This window comes from Centropristis striata, chromosome 11 (assembly GCF_030273125.1).
Source record: "Centropristis striata isolate RG_2023a ecotype Rhode Island chromosome 11, C.striata_1.0, whole genome shotgun sequence".
Classification (NCBI taxonomy): Eukaryota; Metazoa; Chordata; class Actinopteri; order Perciformes; family Serranidae; genus Centropristis; species Centropristis striata.
This window is the reverse complement of record NC_081527.1, coordinates 17,180,335-17,202,235: the sequence shown is the minus strand read 5'-3', so window position 1 is coordinate 17,202,235 and position 21,901 is coordinate 17,180,335. Positions and strand designations below refer to the sequence as shown.

At 38.5% G+C, this 21,901-nt stretch overlaps 2 protein-coding genes across 4 annotated transcripts; both read right to left on the bottom strand.

Moving 5' to 3' along the window:
* Positions 1-333: 333 nt before the first annotated feature.
* Positions 334-10,919, bottom strand: ubxn7 (UBX domain protein 7). Of its 3 annotated transcripts, none has more exons than XM_059345206.1 (11): positions 10,788-10,919; positions 8,934-9,087; positions 8,111-8,175; positions 7,938-8,003; positions 7,085-7,197; positions 6,164-6,310; positions 5,780-5,870; positions 5,367-5,497; positions 3,632-4,136; positions 3,456-3,535; positions 334-2,448 (listed from the first exon to the last, which is right to left on the bottom strand). In XM_059345206.1, exons 1-11 carry the CDS (start codon positions 10,891-10,893, stop codon positions 2,287-2,289), a joined length of 1,620 nt encoding a protein of 539 aa, XP_059201189.1. In that variant the 5' UTR covers positions 10,894-10,919; the 3' UTR covers positions 334-2,286. The 3 variants fall into 3 exon arrangements, with proteins under 3 accessions (XP_059201189.1, XP_059201190.1, XP_059201191.1); XM_059345207.1 differs by lacking the exon at positions 10,788-10,919 and adding an exon at positions 10,282-10,333; XM_059345208.1 differs by lacking the exon at positions 10,788-10,919 and adding an exon at positions 10,003-10,112.
* A 3,618-nt stretch (positions 10,920-14,537) lies between these two features.
* On the bottom strand, positions 14,538-21,152 carry ppp1r7 (protein phosphatase 1, regulatory (inhibitor) subunit 7). The gene is made up of 10 exons (XM_059345155.1): positions 21,080-21,152; positions 20,226-20,321; positions 19,269-19,324; positions 19,124-19,189; positions 18,883-19,013; positions 18,482-18,644; positions 18,180-18,296; positions 17,969-18,073; positions 17,744-17,830; positions 14,538-16,436 (listed from the first exon to the last, which is right to left on the bottom strand). The coding sequence occupies exons 1-10, from the start codon at positions 21,117-21,119 to the stop codon at positions 16,260-16,262; spliced, it is 1,038 nt and encodes a 345-aa protein (XP_059201138.1). The 5' UTR covers positions 21,120-21,152; the 3' UTR covers positions 14,538-16,259.
* Positions 21,153-21,901: the final 749 nt, after the last annotated feature.

Sequence of the window (21,901 nt, the reverse complement as noted above, 5' to 3'; positions counted from 1 at the left end):
TGAGGTTCTTGGGATGTTAAAAAATGTCAGAACCATAAACTGTATAAAATATTAATGTCGTTTTTCTGACATCACATGGGTTTCAAACAAGACAAAATGAAGCTCAGTGTGGCGGCTACGGCTGTTGCCATCTTGGCAGTGCCCGACTCCTCCTAACACGTGGCTTATCCAGAAATGGAAATGGAAAAGAGGTGGAGAGGGGGTGAGCTGAGGCGGGCTGAATGAAGCCTGGTTTCTGAAACACGCCACCTGTGATGGCACGCACCTGTCACTCAAAGCAGCCACATCATCAATTATGCGTTAGTTAACGCGTGGGGGACATAGCACTGCAAATTTCGATCATTGATATTATCTTTAATGACGTGTAAAAGAATGCTTGAAATTGTTTTGCTCGACAGGAAGAGACTGGTGATGGTTAAATCTCTTCTTATATTCATCAAATCAAAATTGCAACATTTGAACTAATCCTTTAAATGGCTTGTGAGCCTCTGTAATCAAATATTTATCTGAATGGCCTGCGATTCAAGCTGACATTTTACTTCATTGCTGATATCAGTTAGCTGACATGGCAGCACACATCACTTCCTTTCATCCTTTCCAGGGCTCGAGTGCTTGGTAAAAACAACAACCATTAAACAAAGAGAGGTGGAATAGAAAAGAGAAACAGCTACTCTCCAGGACCAACTGCAACAACTTGGAAGTTTTCTTGTTAAACATTTTTGTTTCATCACCCAAAAACTTCCTTAAGGCTGAACAAACGCATGGTGTTAAGTTTGTACTCTATAAAACATTTGTAAAGCTCATTTAAATATTTTTACCTCTTCATTAGTTTCACTGGATAGTGTTCTTGTCCCTCTTCACCCAATTTATTGAAGAATTGTTGCCATTTAAGGCACATTACTGCCACCAACTGTTCATATTTTAAGCTTCATTTAAAATTTCTGACTTTGACCATGAACTTCAGGTCACTTTTTGAGGCATTTAAACAGAGGTGGTTCTCTCATCTTTATGTAACTGCAGTCATCTTTTTCATTACTTAACATGGTCAGTCTCTGGTTTAGACCTAAATGCCAACAAATCAGGCTAGAAAGCAACATGAAACTATTGAAAGAAGTTGCTAAATGTGCCTTACTAACCTAATCTGATTAAAGACTGAGTAGAGACACGGGGCAAGCTGGGTGCATACTGAAACAAATATTTAGCTTGTTACAGTCGATTCTCAGCAGTTTCCGCTTTTCTTCTCTATTTGTTCTGATACCGGTTTGGATTGTAACTAACATTTGTCTCATCACCTTGTACCCGTGAGGCTCATTTAAAATGTGACAAAAGACCAAGCAGAATCTCCCTTGGTTTTGGTGGTTATATTTCAACATCAGCATATTTTCTTGGCAGCATATAAAAAAGAAAGGAAACAATGACTACAGCTAAATATCAGTCTCTCTAAGCGATCTCTGTACAGTGTAGGTCCGACTGATGAGATGTGCCACCCTTCATTCATTCCCTTCTGTATCAAAAGTTGAAATCCAAAAACAATCTACTAGTCTCTAATTAACCAATAGAAACTTGAGTAAAAATGTGCAGATCAACCCAAATGCTCTCAGATCTACACAAGTGCGTCGCAGATGTTCGACACATTTTCTTGACTTGTAATTAGCGGACCTTTTTCTCTTAGTGCCCCTGTGTTCCAAATAATTACAATTCCTCAAACAATGACTGTGTGAGAGACCAAATTTGGGTCAAAATAAACAATAATGAGCCTCCCTTTTCCTGTCCCCAGGTACAGAAAATAAACAAGAAGAGCAAGAAAATAAACTCTGACATTTAACATCCTTTCTGGGAGGTAAAAGTCTTTTTATACAAGTCCCCTGTGCCTCATTGTCAATCAGTGATCCATTATTTGGGCTTTTTAAAAATGTTTTAATATGAGCTATTGTGTATATATATTCTATTATGATGTGCCTCAGTGTTCAGAACAAAATGAAGCCTGCATCAGAAAAGAATAAATCACATTTAAAATAATTAAAGAGTGCCGACATCTGTAACGCCTTACTGGCCAATTGTAGAGAAAGGTATTAGGCTGTCAGTAAAGACGTCAGTATTCAGACTAGTGGGGCGGCAGGGAAAGTAGTCCATCCATTTAGAGTCGTCTTGGCAAAAACTGGGCCTAACTCCAGGAGAACAGAAGGGTATGGGATCAAGGCCTGTGACATCGTCCCAGATCATTGGTGAAAGGGTGAGGTCAATCAGAGAGATACGGACAAGCAAAAGTGAGTGTGTCTGATGAGGCTAGTTCCTCTCTTGAACAAATACAGTCTCTTGTGGACAAAGTCCTGCCTCCTGCAGTGTGATGTCATAGTCCAAGTGGGCGAGCTTCCTTCTGGGAAAGTTGGTGACGAGTTCGAAGCGTTCGTTCGGGTAGCCTTTGGACTGGACGTGTCTTACCAGGGCCTTGACGAGAGAGAGAAATCAGACATGTTAAGCAACAACCAGGATTCATGTAATAATACTCATGGTTCACTGGGCACATGTTCACATTTATTTGACTTCAAACAATAGTCTGACATTTTGGGAAATACACTTATTCACTTTGTTACTACGAGCTGGATGACAGGACAACCACCACTCACACAGCTGTACAGTGAATATGAAGCTGGAGCCAAAAAACACAGGTAACTTAGCTAAACACATTCTTGAATCCGATCAACTATCAGTGGGACAAAGATTTAGCCCCTTGGGAAACAAACATTTCTGGGGTTCTGGTGCAGCCAGAAGACAGCTGGATAATGGATATCCAGGCCAATATTTCCTCTCATAAATGGACTACAAACAGAAACCAGAACCCTTCCGAAACTTAAATGTTGTCCCGTTGCCTGCAGCTTCTGTATTCATATGCTGATATCTGTGTACAGAGATTTGGTTTAGCATAACAACTGGAAAATACTAAGGAAAGAGCTCACCTAGCTCACTAATTACCGTGTTATATCTTATTGTTTGAACAATACAAAAACCAAAGTGAAAATGTTTTTAAAAATTGCAATTTTGTAGGGAGTTCAGGGCTGGAAGCAGCAACGTCCTGGAATCTGGAGAGTGCTCCTGGTCATAAATAGTCGGACACACTAGCCCCTTTAAGATGGCGATTTTTTTTACACAGTTTTAAGTTGTCTACACAGATTAAACAAATGCAATATAATGTGTTAACTAGTGAGGTTAATAGTTACTGGTAGGCAGCTTTATTTTTAAACCTTTGGACAAAACTAGGTGAGTGGTTTGCCTCCAGTCTGAACACTAAGCTATGCTAAGCTAAGCTAAGCTAAACTCACCACCTCTTGGCTGCAGCTCCATAGTAGGTGTACAGACATGACAGTGGCATTCTCATCAGAGTCTCGGCAACAAATTCAAGATACGCATCTCCAAAAATGTTGACCTATTTCTTTAAAAAAAAATTGTGTTCTCACCAAAAGTTTTGCTTTAGAAGACAAGGAAATTTGCTCCCTCTGACCATCTGGGTAACGGAGCATCAACCGGGCTTTGGGACCTATGTGAAACAAAAACCCGACCATCGTGTTTAGTTACTCCATCACTTTAACTGTCATCATAACTGTTTGAGGATTAAAATGACACAATGACGTACCATTGTCATCAGGACAGTCTATGTCACAGGTATTAGTGGTGCTGGTCTTTGAAGGTCCAGCGCTTTCGGCCGCTGGGGGACAGTGGTTACCTCCAGAATCGGCGTCCGGCTGAGGATGACGAGGACCAGCAGCTGAGGGCTCCAGGTGGTTCTTTTTGCTGTCCTCCTTCTTGTGACTGTGGTTGTTTTCTTTGTACGGAGACTTTCTGTGGGAAGAAGTGGAACTATCCGGATGTAGACGCTGCTGGGCCGCTGTGGCTGAAGAGAGCAGGGTGTGTTTGCTGATACAACTTTTTTCTTCGTGGGGTACTGGCACTTCGCTGTCTGAGCCATCAACAGAAATGGGCCCCTCGCTGTCAGAGAAAGGCTCGGCGTCTGATTCGTCATCTGATCGAGGGGAATCGGGGACGTCGGGGGTATTTGAGGACTCGTAGTGGGTCTCCTGTAGGGAGGCTCGGATCGCTGCCTCCAGCTGACTGTCTTCGCTGGCATCGATCAGGCTCTCCTGGAACAGAAAACAGACTGCAGCTGTAGAAAACAAATCAAATATCTGATATAACTTAATACACTAGTCAAGGCCGAGTACTGGTCAGAACTGATGATAATGTGACAATCTTGGGGGGTGGGGAACTCATGCTAAGTTCACACTACACAATTCAAAAAATGGTTTTCACACTGCATGACTGACTGGTGACACTGCAAGATGTTTCAGCAGGAAGAAGAGTATGTAGGTGTTCCAAACTACAACTTGTCGCAAAAACACAGACGAGATGTGACATGGAAAATTATACAATACCATCAGGTTGCGTACAGCTTCTTAAGAGTGAAAAACAAGCACTCTGAAAGTGGCTAAACCACAAACGTTTCCAGACCCTTGCAGCTTTTATCATTACATGTAAACTGTTATTATAAAGGCAATTGCAAATCTAACCTTTAGAGATTTAATTTATACTGCAAGCCATCAATGTATGTTGGCACTTTTATTTATGTCAATTTAGATTGTATGTATGTTTGACAATGATTATTTCATGCTTGCTAATTTACAGATTAAGAGATTAACAGATGATTTATTTAGCTATGAATGACAAGTGAAGGCAAGAAGGCAACGACTTTCAAACAAGTGGATCATTTTGTTCAAATGTACAAAATGATCTGATGACGATCTTCTTCTTTGCCATCTCAATTAGATAAGTGTCAGCTTTGCATTTGGTTTGAATTACCAGGAGAAAACAAAAAAATGGGAAAACAAGACTGTTTCATGTCAAATATTTTGGGTTCGATTGATTGTGTAGATTTAACACCAGATTATGTTTTCAAGGAGTATATTCATATTCAAGTATATTCCTAACCTTGAAAACATAAAAGATTAAAGTTAAGCAATTTTAGTTGCAAAAAAAATCTGTATTAAAGTTGTGTAGTGTGAACCAAACATGGTGCTTTCTGAGGATAGGATGCATGCAGAATTTAAGAAGCCATCAGTAATATGAGATTGATGACCAATAGTACAATGTAACAAGTTCAAGTTTAAGTTTAAAATGTCATCTTTACATGTATTGCAGCCTTTAGGACAAGGAAGTGATAGGAAGGAAGTTCCATCATTAAATAAAATACCCACAATCCCAGTTAAAAGCTCTGCAACTGATAAATGAGAGTTTTGACATTCTCAGAAAGAGAATGAGAGAGCTCATAAAAAAAGAACAAGAATTAGAGGTGGCAAATGAGATGAGAAACCCACAGATCTTGCTCGTTTGGCAGGGGGTGCGTGACAGGATGGCCCATCGAGCTGCCCGTGCTCTGCCAGGAAGCCAGTTGTCTGCTCCAGGAATGATGCCACGTCCAGCTGATTCCACTCCACCATTTTCTGACCTAAAACGAACATATTTCAAAAGGTCAATAACAAAATAAATTCTATAACATTTAAGCAGCAAGAGCAATAGTATTTAGACATGTTTTGCCTTTACTTAATATTGTGCTTTGTGTGATTTAGATATTGCACTAGTCCATATTGCGACTTTGACAAAAATTCTGAGAAATTGTTTAGTCCTTGCTGTCCTCCTTCACCCAGAAAACAGCAGAAATATGGTGTAATTAAAGATCCAACAGCAGAACGGTGGATAATGCAGAGATTAACTTTCCATAAACACTTACCAGTGCGGGGATCGAGGATAGAAATATAAGGAAACTTGTTCAGCTTATAGAACTGGATGTATCTTTGCCCCTCTTCACTGTCATGGTATACCTGTAACGAAAGAAAAATGTTAGATACAATAAGGACATGGAGCTCACTCCAGAATATACTTAAATTAAGTTACATTTAACTGAATATCAAGATATCAAGACAAAGTCTTCACTCTTCATGTTCTACAGTAAAAGAAGTGGGTACTACAACATCATTGTGTTCTTAAAAAGCGTTCCGCTCGACGTTCCTGTCAATTGAGTATAGCCACTGGACCATTGCAAAGAACTCAAAGTTTGCAGGAACATGAAAGCATCACAGACCACATGCTACCCTGGACCTATGAAACTACTTACCTGCCAAAATATGAAGTGTTCTCTGATGATGGTCTTCACTGCATCGTTACTCCAAACATCCCTGTTCAGACATTGGCAGGCAAAGTCCTGAACATTTTGAATGTTGATCATTAGCCACTTGTTCTCCAGTTGTCCACAGTCCTTTGCCTGTATGCACAAAATGCCACAGGAAATCAGGCAGAGTTTAGTAACTTATTTGGCTGTGATTGGGTTCAAAAAGCATGTTTTTTATCGTTGAAATTAAACTATTAAATTAAAAACAAACATAAACCCTAATGTTAAATAGACAATGTGAGGCAGTCCCATCTCAAAAAGATCTATTTCAATGAAATTCCTTTACTCTATATGTCATAGTCATATATGTCATTTAAAATGTTGCATAACACAACCAAGCCATGAAAGACTTTGCTATGTGAGAGACAGTAACATGGCAAAAATGTATTGAAACTAGGGCTGAAATAGAATTTTGAGTCCTTTATAGTTCTAGCCATGATTATGCTGTTTCCAGATTAGGTACAGGGCTTAAATATTGCATTAAAAAAAAAATAGTCCACAGTGTGTTAAATGTGACAGGAGAAAAAAGCGCCTTGAAACTGCTCTGGGTTCAGAGGTTTAAATGTGGTAAAGCTATAGCCTGATAGAAGACTAATAACTAATATTGTGTCTCTTTATGGAGAACCATCTACATCAGCGTTATGTGATCACATGTCATGGTAAGTGTGCAGATTACATTTTACACTCTACACCAGCTGCACAGAGAGAGAACCTGCATGCTTAGAAAATAACAACTTGAACACAGCTGCCCCTCTTTGCATGGCAGACCTGGTTCACCTACACCACCACCTTCTGAAACTTCAATGAAAGTTCACGCGAACGGAGTAAAGGCGTGTGGTTTAAAGCGTCAGGTGAGTGACTCCTCACCGTCTCAAAGCTGCCTTTGTGCATGAGCTCAATGGGAGGACGGAAAAGGTCTGCCAGGGTGCTCAGTTTCTTATCCACTGTGCCACCATTACGCAGCTCCTGTTCCTGGCGAACTAGGAATAGAAAAACATTCACGGTCATTACAGGAAGTGAAGACACAGTGCAAAAGGTTGGGACAGAGAGAAAAGGGGCAAACTGTCTTATTGGTTGTACCTAGGGATGGGCGTTTGGAAGTTATCTGCCAACTCAATTATCTATAACGTTAACAATCAATTGATCGATTAAATGTTATGTTTTCATGCATACTCCAGTACGTATAGAAACATGCATACATGGGCAAAATAAAAGATATATATACAGTACTATGCAGAAGCCTGTTTTAATTCAGGACGCTTTTATTTTGAAAGGACAAAAAGAGACTTCCTGACGATCGTCAAACTAACTCCAGTGAGGTGATACTTTAAAAATAACTTTAAGGAGTTCGATGTTTTATGAGTTAGCCCCCTGAAGAGACATGAGGTTATTTTTCACAGTAATTCATGCTAGAGAGGTTTAATACAGTAAGATAGTTTTGCTAAAATTAATACTCTTGTATTTTTGTGTGTTTGTGATTGGCTTATTCACGTACGGCCGCAGAACTGAACACTCGGACGTGTTTAAGTTCAGTGAGTGCTGATACGCAGTCATAGATAAAATTAAAAAACACACAGATCAATAAAAAATTCCACGTGATTGACCAAATTCTTAACGACCATTAATCTTATTATTCCCACTCTTAGTTGTAACTGTGCAGCATTAAACTACACCACATCCAGTACTGAGCAGATTCTTTAAGCTTGGAAAGTTGACTCACTTGTTTCTGTCTGGAAGTCCCGGAAACCGTCAAATATAGATCGAGCAGGTCTTCTTCGCTTTGGCACTGCATGTACAACAGACGTGTTAAAAGTCACATTCAGCAGATGATTGAAACAGCACAGCTTAGTTTAACAAATGATAGCATGGGTCAAATAAGATAAAGTAGAATACCTCCAAACAATGGTTCAGGTTCCACCAATATGTCCTGCTTCTGGGGAATAGGTGCTCGTACTTCACTGAGACAAAAAGCAATAAACACACTATTATTCTAAGAAGCAATTGAGAGCAAAACATCTGAAATCCATTTAGTCATATAGATACACTCTCTTATTGTGTTACACCTCCCAGCAGAAAGACAAATCACAGCAGTGCTCTGAACCCCAGTTTCGCCTCTCAGCTAGGGATGAGAATTGATAAGATTTTACTGATACCAATGCCAATATTGATTCTGCTTATCGGTCGGATTCTTTATCGATTCCCTGATTGATTCCAGATCATTTTCAGTGTGGAAAAAAAGTAGGCCAACAAAAGGTTTACACAGAGAACGTTTTATAGAATTGATTTTTAACCAAACCAGGGAAGCTGTGGCACTCATTAGTGTCAAATACATGACATTCCTGGAATTAAAGCCAATGTTGCACAGAGAGATGTTGCAGCATGTGTCTGCTATTCCACCCTGAGGGGAAATTTTCATTGAACAAACATTGCAAGCAGCACTGTTGTTATATTTCTTTCTGTGAAATGTGGCCATAGCACCATCTTTTTACAAGACGACGCATGAGTTGGAGGACTTTTTTCTTTCAATGCGCAACTGTCAGAAAAACATGCCGGCATTGATAAAAGAAATTGATAAACACAGAGGCGTATGATTCTGATGGATGGGACAATTTGTAGCTGTTTCTCAATTCTGATCCCCCAGTCCCAGCTCACTGGCAAATACTCAGATAAAGTAAATTTTGTCTGACACAAGTTTGTGAAGAAAAATATCACTAACTCTGTAGGTGGAGCTCTGCTGCTTGAAGCTGCTGAACTGGAGCTGGTGCTGGGCTCTTCTGCAATCCCGCCTCCGTCCAGAAACATCGTCACTGCCATTTCCAAGTTGTTGTTGCATGCTTCCAACATATGCTGCCCTACACTCTCTGTGGCTCCTAAAAGAGTGTTGGACACAAGCACGACATTGAAAAACATAACTTATAAAACCGTAATGCACAGAGACATTAATATGTTCTACTACTTGCCTTTAAGAGGGCCTATGGTTATTATTATGTGACTATGTATGACTGAAGTGTGACCAATGCTGACCAAGATATGAGCTATTGGGAAACTTCACAGTTCAAAAATGAATAAAATATGTAATAGGACAACTGTTTCTAAATTACCACAAATACTTCACATTGTCAATTATGTTTGGAATTTCTATACCTATTTGCACACATTAACAGTGATGATACATCTGTAAATCTGAACATTAAAAGTGTAATGTTGCATCGCTATTAATAACACAGTACAATGAAATGACTGCAGCTCTTCTGTTGTATAGCAAATTATCCACTCAAAGTATCATAATAATAATTATGCATGTTTTATTCGGCTGACAACATATCACATATACATACAGCTAACCAAAGTTTTTGTTTTATTTCTTGCCTTAAAGAGACACTGTAACATTAATTTGCTTATTTTTAACGACAATGCAAACTTGCACACTTTTTAAACAGCTTGTCAAATTCATTGTTAATGTGAACATCGTGGTTAGTACCACTTTATTTTTAATCAAAATTACTTTCTCGTTTAGTGCTAAATTAAGTTCAACTATGGAATATGAAATGCAACAACAGTGCTTAAAAGGGCTAACATGCATGCTGTTGCAAGTTGACTGCCACACTTTTTTGATTAAATGAATGAAAGGCAAACAAATGCCTGTAAATTAGAAAAAATATGCATCCGGTCTTAACAAAGGCTACGGTATGCTTTGGGAAATAGAAGTCAGTATGAAATGTGGCAAGCATATCGGCTACGTGATTTGTAGGCTGCAAATAGGCAGCAAAAACACCGGAAATTACCTTAAATGAGCTAATATCATGAAACGGCACAATGAATAAACTATGAAAACAGCATGCACGTGAGAAAACACTAGATGTGAGGGTTAACTTTTAGGTTTTTTTTCCAAGTGCAGAGCACGGCTTGGCTACATTGAGCTTTCCGTGTTCACTGCGCATGTCCGTTTCACTTTCCAAGTCTTAGCAGCAGCAGCAGCCCCCGAACTGTTTTCTTTTTCCGTTAAATAACTTAAAGACTGAAACACTGTCCATCCGCAAATCACACATAAACTATTGAGGAACCTCTGAACGAGTAGTCGGAGGCGGACAGCGGGCTCATCAGAGTGTGGTTTTAGCGTTTAGAGTCAAGATTGAAGATTACAGTAGCACAGCGTAAAGCCTGGCTGGTGATGAAGAAGGGAAATGTTGCACAGCCCGACAGCCATTCCACATTATCAAACAACATGCAGGGGGAAAAGAGGCACAGAAACAGCTCCAGCCTGGCGATATAGTGTCTGTATTAACCAACACTAAGAAAATATGGTGTTATTAAGTGGCTGTGATGGATGAAAATCAAATCGGGTGGTTTAATGCTCCTTTTTCTGAGTCTTTGACTTGAGTTTAGCAGATAGGTGCCTGTGCTTTTCCCCCTCTGCTCAGCATTGACAGCGTAGGGGCCAGGGGAAGACTTAACGTCCGTTTTCTTGTCTACGCACTAATTTGGTGATTTGATGAACAAGGGACCTATTCCTGTTGGATAATTAGAACCTACTTAATAGATCAAGCGCGAAACAAAATGTTATTTTTACCTGTTATTGCTGTGAATTGTTGTATTAACCCGTTCACCCCCGGAGCTGAGGTGTCTCCGAGCGCCGCCATCTTACCGCCACAAACAACAACATAAATGTCGCGCATGCGCTACGCCGTCCTTTTCCCCCCTGCCTGGCGCGGCGCGAGCCCCATACGTCACCAGAAAGATTATGCTGCATTGTGGGTTATTTAGTTCACCAAAACTCGCCCATCCTTAAACTATTCAGAAGAATGTTCAAAATGATTTTTGAATCAATTAACAATGATAAATATTAATACATGTAGACATCTTCTGTAATATAATAATTTTGTAGATAAATTTGAGTTTTGTTGTGTCTTTCCTGTTTTTTAATGTATTATGGTTCTCTTATTATTTTTATTTATTACATTTTTGTTATCTTAATCAAATTTAATTGTAAGTAATTCTATTCTATTGTTATTATCGTTATCTGTTTTACTCTATTTTATAGTCTATGGTTTTACTTTGTACTTGAGCTGCTGCAACACCTGGATTTACCCATGGGGATCGATAAAGGAATTATTATTATTATTATTCATTACATTCATTCATTATTATTATTATTGTGGGTTATTTAGTTCACCAAAACTCCCCCATCCTTAAACCATTCAGGAATATATATTTGAAATAATTTTTGAATCTACTAAAAAATATAAATAATAAATGTAGACATACATCTTCTGTAATAGAATAATTATTTAGATAAGTATAAGCTTTGTTGTATCTTTGTTGTTTGCTGATGTCTTATGGTTCTATTATTTTATTTATTTACATTTTTTATCTGAATGTAATGTAATGTAATTCTATTCTATTGTTATCGTTATGTTTTACTCTGTACTTGAGCTGCTGCAACACCTGAATTTACCCATGGGGATCAATAAATCTTATCTCATCTTTTGTAGTTTGTCCTTGGTAAGTACTCGTGTTTATTTTAATTAATTAATGAGTTTTTTATTTATTTTCTCTCTTTTAGTTTTTCTTTTTAGTTTATTTCTGTACTATTTACATACACTCCTGCACTATATTTGTATATTTTATGTATATATACACACACACACACATATGTGAGTAGATATATATACAAGATATATTTATACATGTATGTTTATATATGTGCGTATGTTTATGTATTTCAAGATACTTAGTAAGAAATGTAATTATTTATGATGCCTAAATTTCTATGTTTATGCATATTGACACTGTTCTATTGTGAAAACATGTTTAAACTTTTTAAAGGTTATTTAGTTCAGTAAACATACATAACATGATCCCACTTCAACTAAACCAAAAAATGATATACAGGGAGTGCAGAATTATTAGGAAAGTTGTATTTTTGAGGATTAATTTCATTATTGAACAACCACCATGTTCTGAATGAACCCAAAAGACTCATTAATATCAAAGCTGAATATTTTTGGAAGTTGGAGTGGGGCTTTTTTAGTTTTAGCTATTTGAGGAGGATATATGTGTGTGCAGGTGACTATAACTGTGCATAATTATTAGGCAACTTAACAAAAAACAAATATATTCCCATTTCAATTATTTATTTTCACCAGGGAAACCAATATAACAGCTCAACATTCACAAATATACATTTCTGACATTCAAAAACAAATCAGTGACCAATATAGCCACCTTTCTTTGCAAGGACACTCAAAAGCCTACCATCCATGGATCCTGTCAGTGTTTTGATCTGTTCACGATCAACAGTGCGTGCAGCAGCAACCACAGCCTCCCAGACACTGTTCAGAGAGGTGTACCGTTTTCCCTCCTTGTAAATCTCACATTTGATGAGGGACCACAGGTTCTCTATGGGGTTCAGATCAGGTGAACAAGGAGGCCATGTCATTAGTTTTTCTTCTTTTAGACCCTTTCTTGCCAGCCACGCTGTGGAGTACTTGGATGCGTGTGATGGAGCATTGTCCTGCATGAAAATCATGTTTTTCTTGAAGGATGCGGACTTCTTCCTGTACCACTGCTTGAAGAAGGTGTCTTCCAGAAACTGGCAGTAGGACCGGGAGTTGAGCTCGAGTCCATCCTCAACCCGAAAAGGCCCCACAAGCTCATCTTTGATGATACCAGCCCATACCAGTACCCCACCTCCACCTTGCTGGCGTCTGAGTCGGACTGGAGCTCTCTGCCCTTTACCGATCCAGCCACGGGCCCATCCATCTGGCCCATCAAGACTCACTCGCATTTCATCAGTCCATAAAACCTTAGAAAAATCAGTCTTGAGATATTTCTTGGCCCAGCCTTGACGTTTCAGCTTGTGTGTCTTGTTCAGTGGTGGGCGTTTTTCAGCCTTTCTTACCTTGGCCATGTCTCTGAGTATTGCACACCTTGTGCTTTTGGGCACTCCAGTGATGTTGCAGCTCTGAAATATGGCAAAACTGGTGGCAAGTGGCATCTTGGCAGCTGCACACTTGACTTTTCTCAGTTCATGGGCAGTTATTTTACGCCTTGGTGTTTCCACACGCTTCTTGCGACCCTGTTGACTATTTTGAATGAAACGCTTGATTGTTCGATGATCACGCTTCAGAAGCTTGGCAATTTTAAGAGTGCTGCATCCCTCTGCAAGATATCTCACTATTTTTGACTTTTCGGAGCCTGTCAAGTCCCTCTTCTGACCCATTTTGCCAAAGGAAAGGAAGTTGCCTAATAATTATGCACACCTGATATAGGGTGTTGATGTCATTAGACCACACCCCTTCTCATTACAGAGATGCACATCACCTGATATGCTTAATTGGTAGTAGGCTTTCGAGCCTATACAGCTTGGAGTAAGACAACATGCATAAAGAGGATGATGTGGTCAAAATACTCATTTGCCTAATAATTCTGCACTCCCTGTATATTAAAAAAACACTTTTATGCAGTCCCTGTCAGTTCACTTCATGTTTTTAAGAATTGTAAGCTCTTGGAGACCACTCTCTCTGAAGCAGGAGTGTTCATATTTGAAATCAACACAGAAACAAATGTACCCCATCTGTGCTTCTAGAGAATCAGCATCAGAGATTGTAAAAAATATGGACAATATATAAATCTTTGTAAAAAATTCCATTTGATGAAGTGCTGTTTTTGCCACTTTTACATTGGTTTCATTTTTCAAATTAGTACATATTTAATACTTTTCATTTGAGTTTAATTCTCACTGGAATATATAAATTGAGGCAGACTTGATAGACTATTAATTTATTGAATTACTAGAGAACATGCTATATAGTGATGTTAAGATAATTACCTAACATTTTGACTTGAACCAGTATAGGCCAACCTCTCAAATTAAAACTATATAGACTTTCTCTTTAAGTAGTGATATTTTATTATTTGCATAATACATTCAGTTTGAAAACAGCATCCAGCAACGTCAAGAACCTGCAGACTTAGTTCTAACAACAATCAGCTACTAGCAACTTGAATTGCTCATCCTGCGACCAATCAAGGTCAGCTTGTTTTAATTACGGTATCTTACACAAATCTGCTGTACCTTGCGTAAACAAGGAAGAGAGAAAAAAATATTTCACTTTACAAAGGGAAGGTGATGATGGCACGACTTTCTACATCATGAGTGCAAACTATATTTACAAATACACAAAGTGACACTTCTGATCCCACTGGCCAATTGTTAAGTTAAATATGAAGCTGAATATAAAATAACATTACATTCTTATCAATAGTGTCCTTCAGTTTTGCCGATACTTTGATATGGGCTTTAGTTGAGTTCTGGGTCAAAATAACTAACCATAAATAATTTGATTTATGATCATAATGTCAATTTCTTTGAAAAAGAGCAAATTTGTCATCTGAAGACACCTTTATTACAAAACAGCAAATTATGCTGTAATTTTCTTGCCCCCAGAGGGAGATACAATAATAACTCAGGCCACTTTTACAGTTTGAAGGTGCAGTTTATACTCCAGATGAGAGGAAATGGATGATAATGGTCAGTATCTGATGTTGCACAATTATTTTGCATTCTCCATGTAAACACAGCAATGCATTCAAATCTGATTTGTCTGTACAAATGTGATTTTTTCATCCTGCGGTGGGAAATTATTCTCATACAAAAGATGCACCACTTCTGAATTGTAACTCGGGAGCAAATCAAGTGCACTCTAGCATTATATACAGGGGACCAAAAGAATAGGCCCTTCAAAGTTTTCATCTTAGTGCTGGATCTATGACTTCCTATGGCAAAACAAACATGATTTTCTATTTTTGAGCAATACTGAAGGGCAAATGAGAATATTACAGAATGTGTCACTGTAGCTTCTTTACACATCTGAACATTTTATACTCCAAAATGTGTTTAAAAATAGGTAGCAATTTATCTTACATTAGTAAACAACACTTATGTGAGACCATTCCTGCCATTAATAAGTAAATTCACTTCAAAAACAATCTACAATTAACTGTTATCAGTCAGAATAAAATGTATGAATGAAAAAGAGGACAAAAGCTGTAATCAGTGATGTTTTAGGGTAAAAATGAAAATAAAAATGGGGAGGTGATGTCCCACTGGTTGCAAAACTTTAAAACTTTATGGACACATTAAATGATTTTTACATTCTCATGAGCTTTTTTTTTTTTTAATTCAGAGGTCACTGTTATTCATCAGAAAATGAGCTGTAAAATATCTGGACATGACAAAGCATAGACAAGGCTGCTGGACATTAAGATTAATCAGTAATACTGGTTTATTAATATGATTCATACGTTTCTGCTGTTTTCCTTAAAAAGACAGATTTTTACTGAAAGGGCTTGAATCTCAATGGTGTCATTGTAGCATATTAGGCTCAATTTTAGATGTTTATGTCGCTGTTAAGTTTGGTAACTTGATTAGGCGAGCTCTGAAGCGTGTTGAAATCAAATGATAAGCATTAAAATATGTAAATCATATTTTGTTATGGATTTTCCCTTTAATGTTGATATTTATTTTACCCCGTGTTCCTTGTAAGAACCGTCTCATCCTGTCCAACCAAAAAGAATAAACTCAACAAAATCCCTCAAATAGTAAGAATGCCACCCTTTTCCTTTCATATGATAGCAGTGCAGCTTCAACAATGTGATAAGACTGATATCTCATTTTTCTGATGAATGATTGAGGAAATGTCTCCATACTTTATCCCACATGCAAAGCAATGAAAAATAAGTGCATAGGGGGAAAAATGACAAAGCAGGGTAGTTTTTAAAATCCTTTTCACAGTTCATATCCAGCTTAATAAATAAATAAGCTTCCACACAATAGCATAGATCAATTAAGGTGTGAGTGAGTGCATACATGCATACATGTATGTTGAGTGAACCATGGGTGAGGGTGAGTGTTGGAATGTATATTTGAGTGACTATATGATTCAGTGTGTTTCAAAATTAGCTTTTGTTTTGTAAGTAGGGCAGGCAGGGTGCTGTGGGACAACACTGTGAAGTTGACAGGTGGATTTTACACTGCAGTTTAGAAGCGGATGAAGGTAGCGTCGATCTGGCGTACGCTGGGCAGCGCCAGCATGATCTTTCGCCGGTACTGTGGATCCTTCTGTAGTGGGTTTCTTTCAAGGTAGACCGTCTCCAGAGACTTGGCATTCTTCAACTCATCGAGATCGGACCAGTTGTCTATCTGATTATCGTTCATCTGGGGAGGGATTGAAAGACAACACAGCCGATAAGAAGACAGACAGAGTTTTGTCCTAAAAAGATAGCTCAAAAACAAACTTTAAGGACTCTTGCATCAGTTCGGACAAAAGAATAAGAATTGTGAGCTAATGATGCAATAGGTTCCTCAAATGGTTCCTAACCCTAGGCGAAAGTTCCTGTAATTAGAATGGGCCTTGTGGTTCAAAGTCTGAGCAGGGATCGCCTCCACACAGCTCTTGTTCTCATTCCCAGCTCGTCACATACTGATGCTTGGTCAGGACGGCTTGGCCTCACTTTTTAACACATTGTGTAAGCCGAGTAACTTACATGCACTCGCATTCATGCACAGCCTGATATGCATCAACAACAAAGAACACAAAAGCTCAAATTACAACACACTCAGAGAGAGAGTAACTCTCTCTGCTCAGGATGCCATTACTCCACTACATCTTTCCATAGTGAATAGTTGTTTGCGGCTCTATTGATGTTCTGAATGCCATATATAGCAGCTTTAAATATCAATTGATTAGTTGCATTTTACATGTCACGGCAAGACAAGCACAGGTATAATAAATAATGCAATTACCAGCTCCAGGGCTCTGGTTTTACATGCTGGATCTGTGACATGACCTACTGAGACTTTTACTATAACAGAGACCCTATTTAGACTAGTTTTAAAATGCGTCTCGGGCGATCAGATCACAAATGGACAGGTGAGACACACCTGTGTGTATCATGCGTCTCCCAGAATGTGCGGATTTCACTACAACATACACCACTTCCGCTAGCTCAAAAATGCCCCGCACACATTTATTATGTTGGACAACAACAACTCAAGTTGCTCGATTTAAACTGTGTTTCTCAGGGTAACTACAAAGATAAAATAATTAACATGTATGGCCGTTGTGTTGGACCATTAGCGCTGTCATCAAAACAACCACCACACGGCCTGCACTGACGATGCATTTTCCTGTTATATCCTTATTGAGGACGCGTCAGGACCGGCGTTTACACTATAAAATAATTCCAATTTGGTCAAATGCGTTCTAGACCACCTTGGCAAGTGATTTGAGTGATATGATCACAATGCATCTTTGACCCTGTTTACACTTGTATTTAGCGCTGACCACTTCTGATCTTATCGCCCAAGACACATTTTAAAATCAAGTGTAAACGGGGTGCGAGACATTGTTTATGTTCAAACTTACTACAAAATGTCTCCTGTGAAAAGATGTATTGGCAGTTCAATATGATACCAAAGACCATCAAACTACATTCTAGTTTAAGTTCACAAAATATCCGTACCCAGAACTCCTGCAGGTCTGTCAGATGACTGATGTTTTCAATTTTCTTTACTCGATTGGCCGCAATGTCCAGGGTTGTAAGCTTTTTCTGTGAGGGGAAACAGCAGTGTTTGAATGTACAGGAGAAAAACATTGTTGTACATGTTTGCACAGTTAGCAAAATACATGACAGACAGGATGGCATTCAGTCCTTTCAGAAATAGTCTGTGGAATCTCTAAAACTCACATTGTTTTCCAAGCCCTCAATGACCTCAATGCCATTGTGGCTCAGGTAGAGCTCTCTCAGGTTGACAAGATTCTGTAGACCCTCAATTTTAGTAATCCGGTTACTCTGCAATGAAAGGTAGACAGATTGTTTCGGCAATGTTTCCACATACACACTTCAATATTATTCTTGTAACCACCCACACATGTGCTGAAGATAATTTGTGAATTACCTGAATGCTTAAAACGGTCAGGTTGTGTAAACCCTCCAGATTCTGAAGCGTAGTTATTTTATTGGTGCCAAGAAACAAACTTTTCAAAGATGAAAGGGTATCCAGGTTCTCTATGACCTGTAAACACAACAAAATGAAAAGGTCACAATAAAAAACAACATATTTATTTATTATTTCACTAATGTCCTGTAATATCTCATTTTAAACAGCAATTTGGAAAAGGCATGGCTTTCCATGTGCAGCATTGGTTTGCAAAGTTTTAACCACCTCTCTTAATACCCAAGAGACTATTTTTGTCCTACCCGGATGCGATTGGAGCCCAGCTCCAGCATGTCCAGGCTTGTGAAGTGTTCCAAGTTGGCAATGCTGCCAATTTTGTTATGTAGCAGAAAAAGTTTCTTCAGCTGAGTCATCGTCTCCAGACCCTCCATCTTCCTCAGCAAATTGAAGGACACATCGAGCTGCCTGAGCATCAGTAAAACAAATATGCTCATTAGGATTACTTGTATTTGAGATGAGTTATTTGTTCCATGTCAGCTACTTGAAAAATACTACATATTACAATACTAATATTTCTACATCCCAACATCAATTGATACCTAATCGGGATCTTAATTAGGATCTGGCATAAATAATTTTACTTTTTCCCTCTCTGGATATTGATAATATACAATAGTTTCCTAATAATTTCCTGTAAACTTACTCCATCTCTGTGAGGTTGTGCAGGTTCTCCAGCTTGCGGATCTGATTGTCATAGAGATCTAGTTCCCGAAGTGAGCTCAAACTTTCAAGGTTTTCTATCTTTTTAATAAGATTCTGTCGTAAGGAGAGTGTCTGCACAAAGAAATAGAAGAGAAGGAAAAAAAAAGATACGATTAACAAAGGGAAAAAAGGAATAACTTCTGCATAGCATTACTTCATCACTAAATACTGAGGTTACTTACTTTAGCCTTCTGTAGAACCTCCAATCCTTCAATCTTTCCAATGCGACAATGAACAAGATCAACATCCTAGTCAGAAAATAGAAAGCGTGTGAGAGAAGAACTTGAAGAGGAAGAACACTGCAGTGCTTTTAGGCAATTTTCTAACCTCTTCCTCTGGGTCCAAGGTTATGGTGTCCATGTCAACAGGAGACTCTTCTTTACCTTTAACAGGTGCAAAAATAAATAAAATACACCAAGGTATGGTATTTATACACAGGATATAGAAACAAAAAGCTGTTTTAAATAGATTTTTTTTAAATTGGGCTTGTATACTTATCAACAGTGTGTTACCTACAGTAGATGGCAGCACACCCTCAGCTTGGAGAAGAAGGCAGGAGTTCCCTTTTACTCTGCAGTCAGACAGCCCTATTCAAGTTTACGAGGGGAACTGAAGCCGTCATCTATGCTCTCATCAAAGCCAACAGACTCCTTTGACAAGAACAGTCATTTTCCCTTGCAAAACACCAGAGTTGCTGGTCTATTACTGCCTTGATTGGTTAATTTGTTTGTGTTAACGTATGACTTTGATGCTTTAAAAAGTTAGTTCCTATTCAACGCCACACTATAACACAAACTAAGTAAATGATCGAGGCATTAGTTGACCAGCAGCTATGGTGTCTGTGAGGTACAATGACTGTTTATGTCAAATTAGTCTGGTGGCTTTGAAGAAAGCATAGATAACGTCTTCAGTTCGGAAGAGGGCTGTCTGACAGCAAATTAAACCAGTTAAAACTTCTAAATATATCATACTCTGATACTGATACTGACTTTTTTAGGTAGCTACAGTACATTTTGTCTGCATCATTATATTGCTTAGCTTCCATGCTGGTTCACCTTCCTGCTTCTCCAAAATGGGGAGCCTACTCTAGGTAATACACATATTATGTAATAAGTACTTCATACTATCCCACTCAAAAATCCAATCTATTGCTTTAAAGCAATTATGCTCTCATGTAGGCAGAGTGATCGCTCGGTGTGACACTCTTTATCATTCACTCTGAGGTTAAATTGCAGCTGATTTGTGTCTCGTTCTACATGTCTGTGGAGAAGATTGATGATTTACTTGTGGTAGCGGGCTGATTGGGGTCCACATTGCCATTGATACTCCTCCTTCTGGTCTCATCATCACCAGACTCCTCAGACTCACCCCTTCGGTCCACTATAGTCAGCAGACAAAAGAGAGCAGAAGATTAATTACACCATACAGACGCAGAGCTGTTGCAACAGTGACACATTTTGCTGATGCACATGTAATGCGATGCAAAGGCCAGGCCCAGCTCCATCTCGCCCACTTGGGACTCGGGGGCTCATGTGGAGCATCCAGCCTCTGTCTGACTGTCACAAACCATAACTATTAACCAATTTATTTTGTTTCTGCCCTCCGAAACACTACGAAAACATGTGTTGTAAACCTGGAATTCACCCGCCGCCTATTACCTATTTAATCAGTTGGGTTTAATTGGTGTGGGTGTGATCACAGCTGTATTAACAGTCGTGCCTGTTTAAAGTAAACTCGGAAGCTAATATTAGCTTCTTCACATTAACACACGGGGTCACCACTGCTAACCATGCTAGCTAGCTGATTGGACCACAGTAGGCAGGTTTAGGAGCTAAAATTTGAAGCGTGTTATCTGGGCATACACAAAACCCTGTTTTAGACCATAAGACTAGACAATGAGCCTACAGAAAGTGAAAATAGATGTTGACTAGCAGCTACGAGTTATCTGAATAACGCAAGCTAATGAGGATTGTTGTTAGCCTGTTAGCTAGCAAGCCAAAGATGAAGGTGTGGTTAGCAACAAGGAAAACAAGCAGCCAGATGTGTTAATATAAAAACACATAAATTTGTCTGAATGAATGCCGGCTCATCATGATAATACAATAATGTCACGGCAGTATCTTTATATATTTTCTCACCTTCCATCTCTTGAAGCTCTCCAACAGACCGGGAAGCCATGTTTCCTGTAAACAGTCCTGACAACCGCTCAGCCAATCGGGTGGAGGCTTGATCTGTGGCCAGACACTAGAGGGCGCTGTTACACCACACACTGAAAACTGCAGGTTGAGTTCACTTTATATTTAACAGTGGAGGAAGAAGTATTCAGATCCTTGAGTGAAAATATCTCTGTTACAAGTAAAAGTCCTGCATTGAAATATGACTTAAGTAAAACTACAAAAGTTGCATCAAAATGTACTCAAACTAACAAATGCAGCCATTATGCAGGATGGCCTATGTTAGAATAATATTCAGTCATGAAAAAAAATATTAGACCACCCTTTTTCTTCAATTTGTTGTTCATTTTTATGCCTGGTACAACTAAAGGTACATTTGTTTTGACACATATAATGGTAACAACAAAAATAACTCATAAGAATTTAATTCAAGAGCTGATATCTAGACATTTTCAATGGTTTTCTTGATAATAACCAAAATCATTATATATTTAAGAGCTGATATCTAGCCATTTTCCATGGTTTTCTTGATAATAACCAAAATCATTATCAAGTAAACCATGGAAAATGGCTAGATATCAACTCTTAAATTAAACTCTTATGAGCTATTTTTTTTGTTATCATTAGCCTATATTTGTCCAAACAAATGTACTTTTAGTTGTTCCAGGCATAAAAATGAACAAGAAATTGAAGAAAACAAGGGTGGTCTAATATATTTTTTCCTGTATATTACATTATTAAATTCTAATATAACGTTATATATGCAACTGGGTGGCTTAACTTATA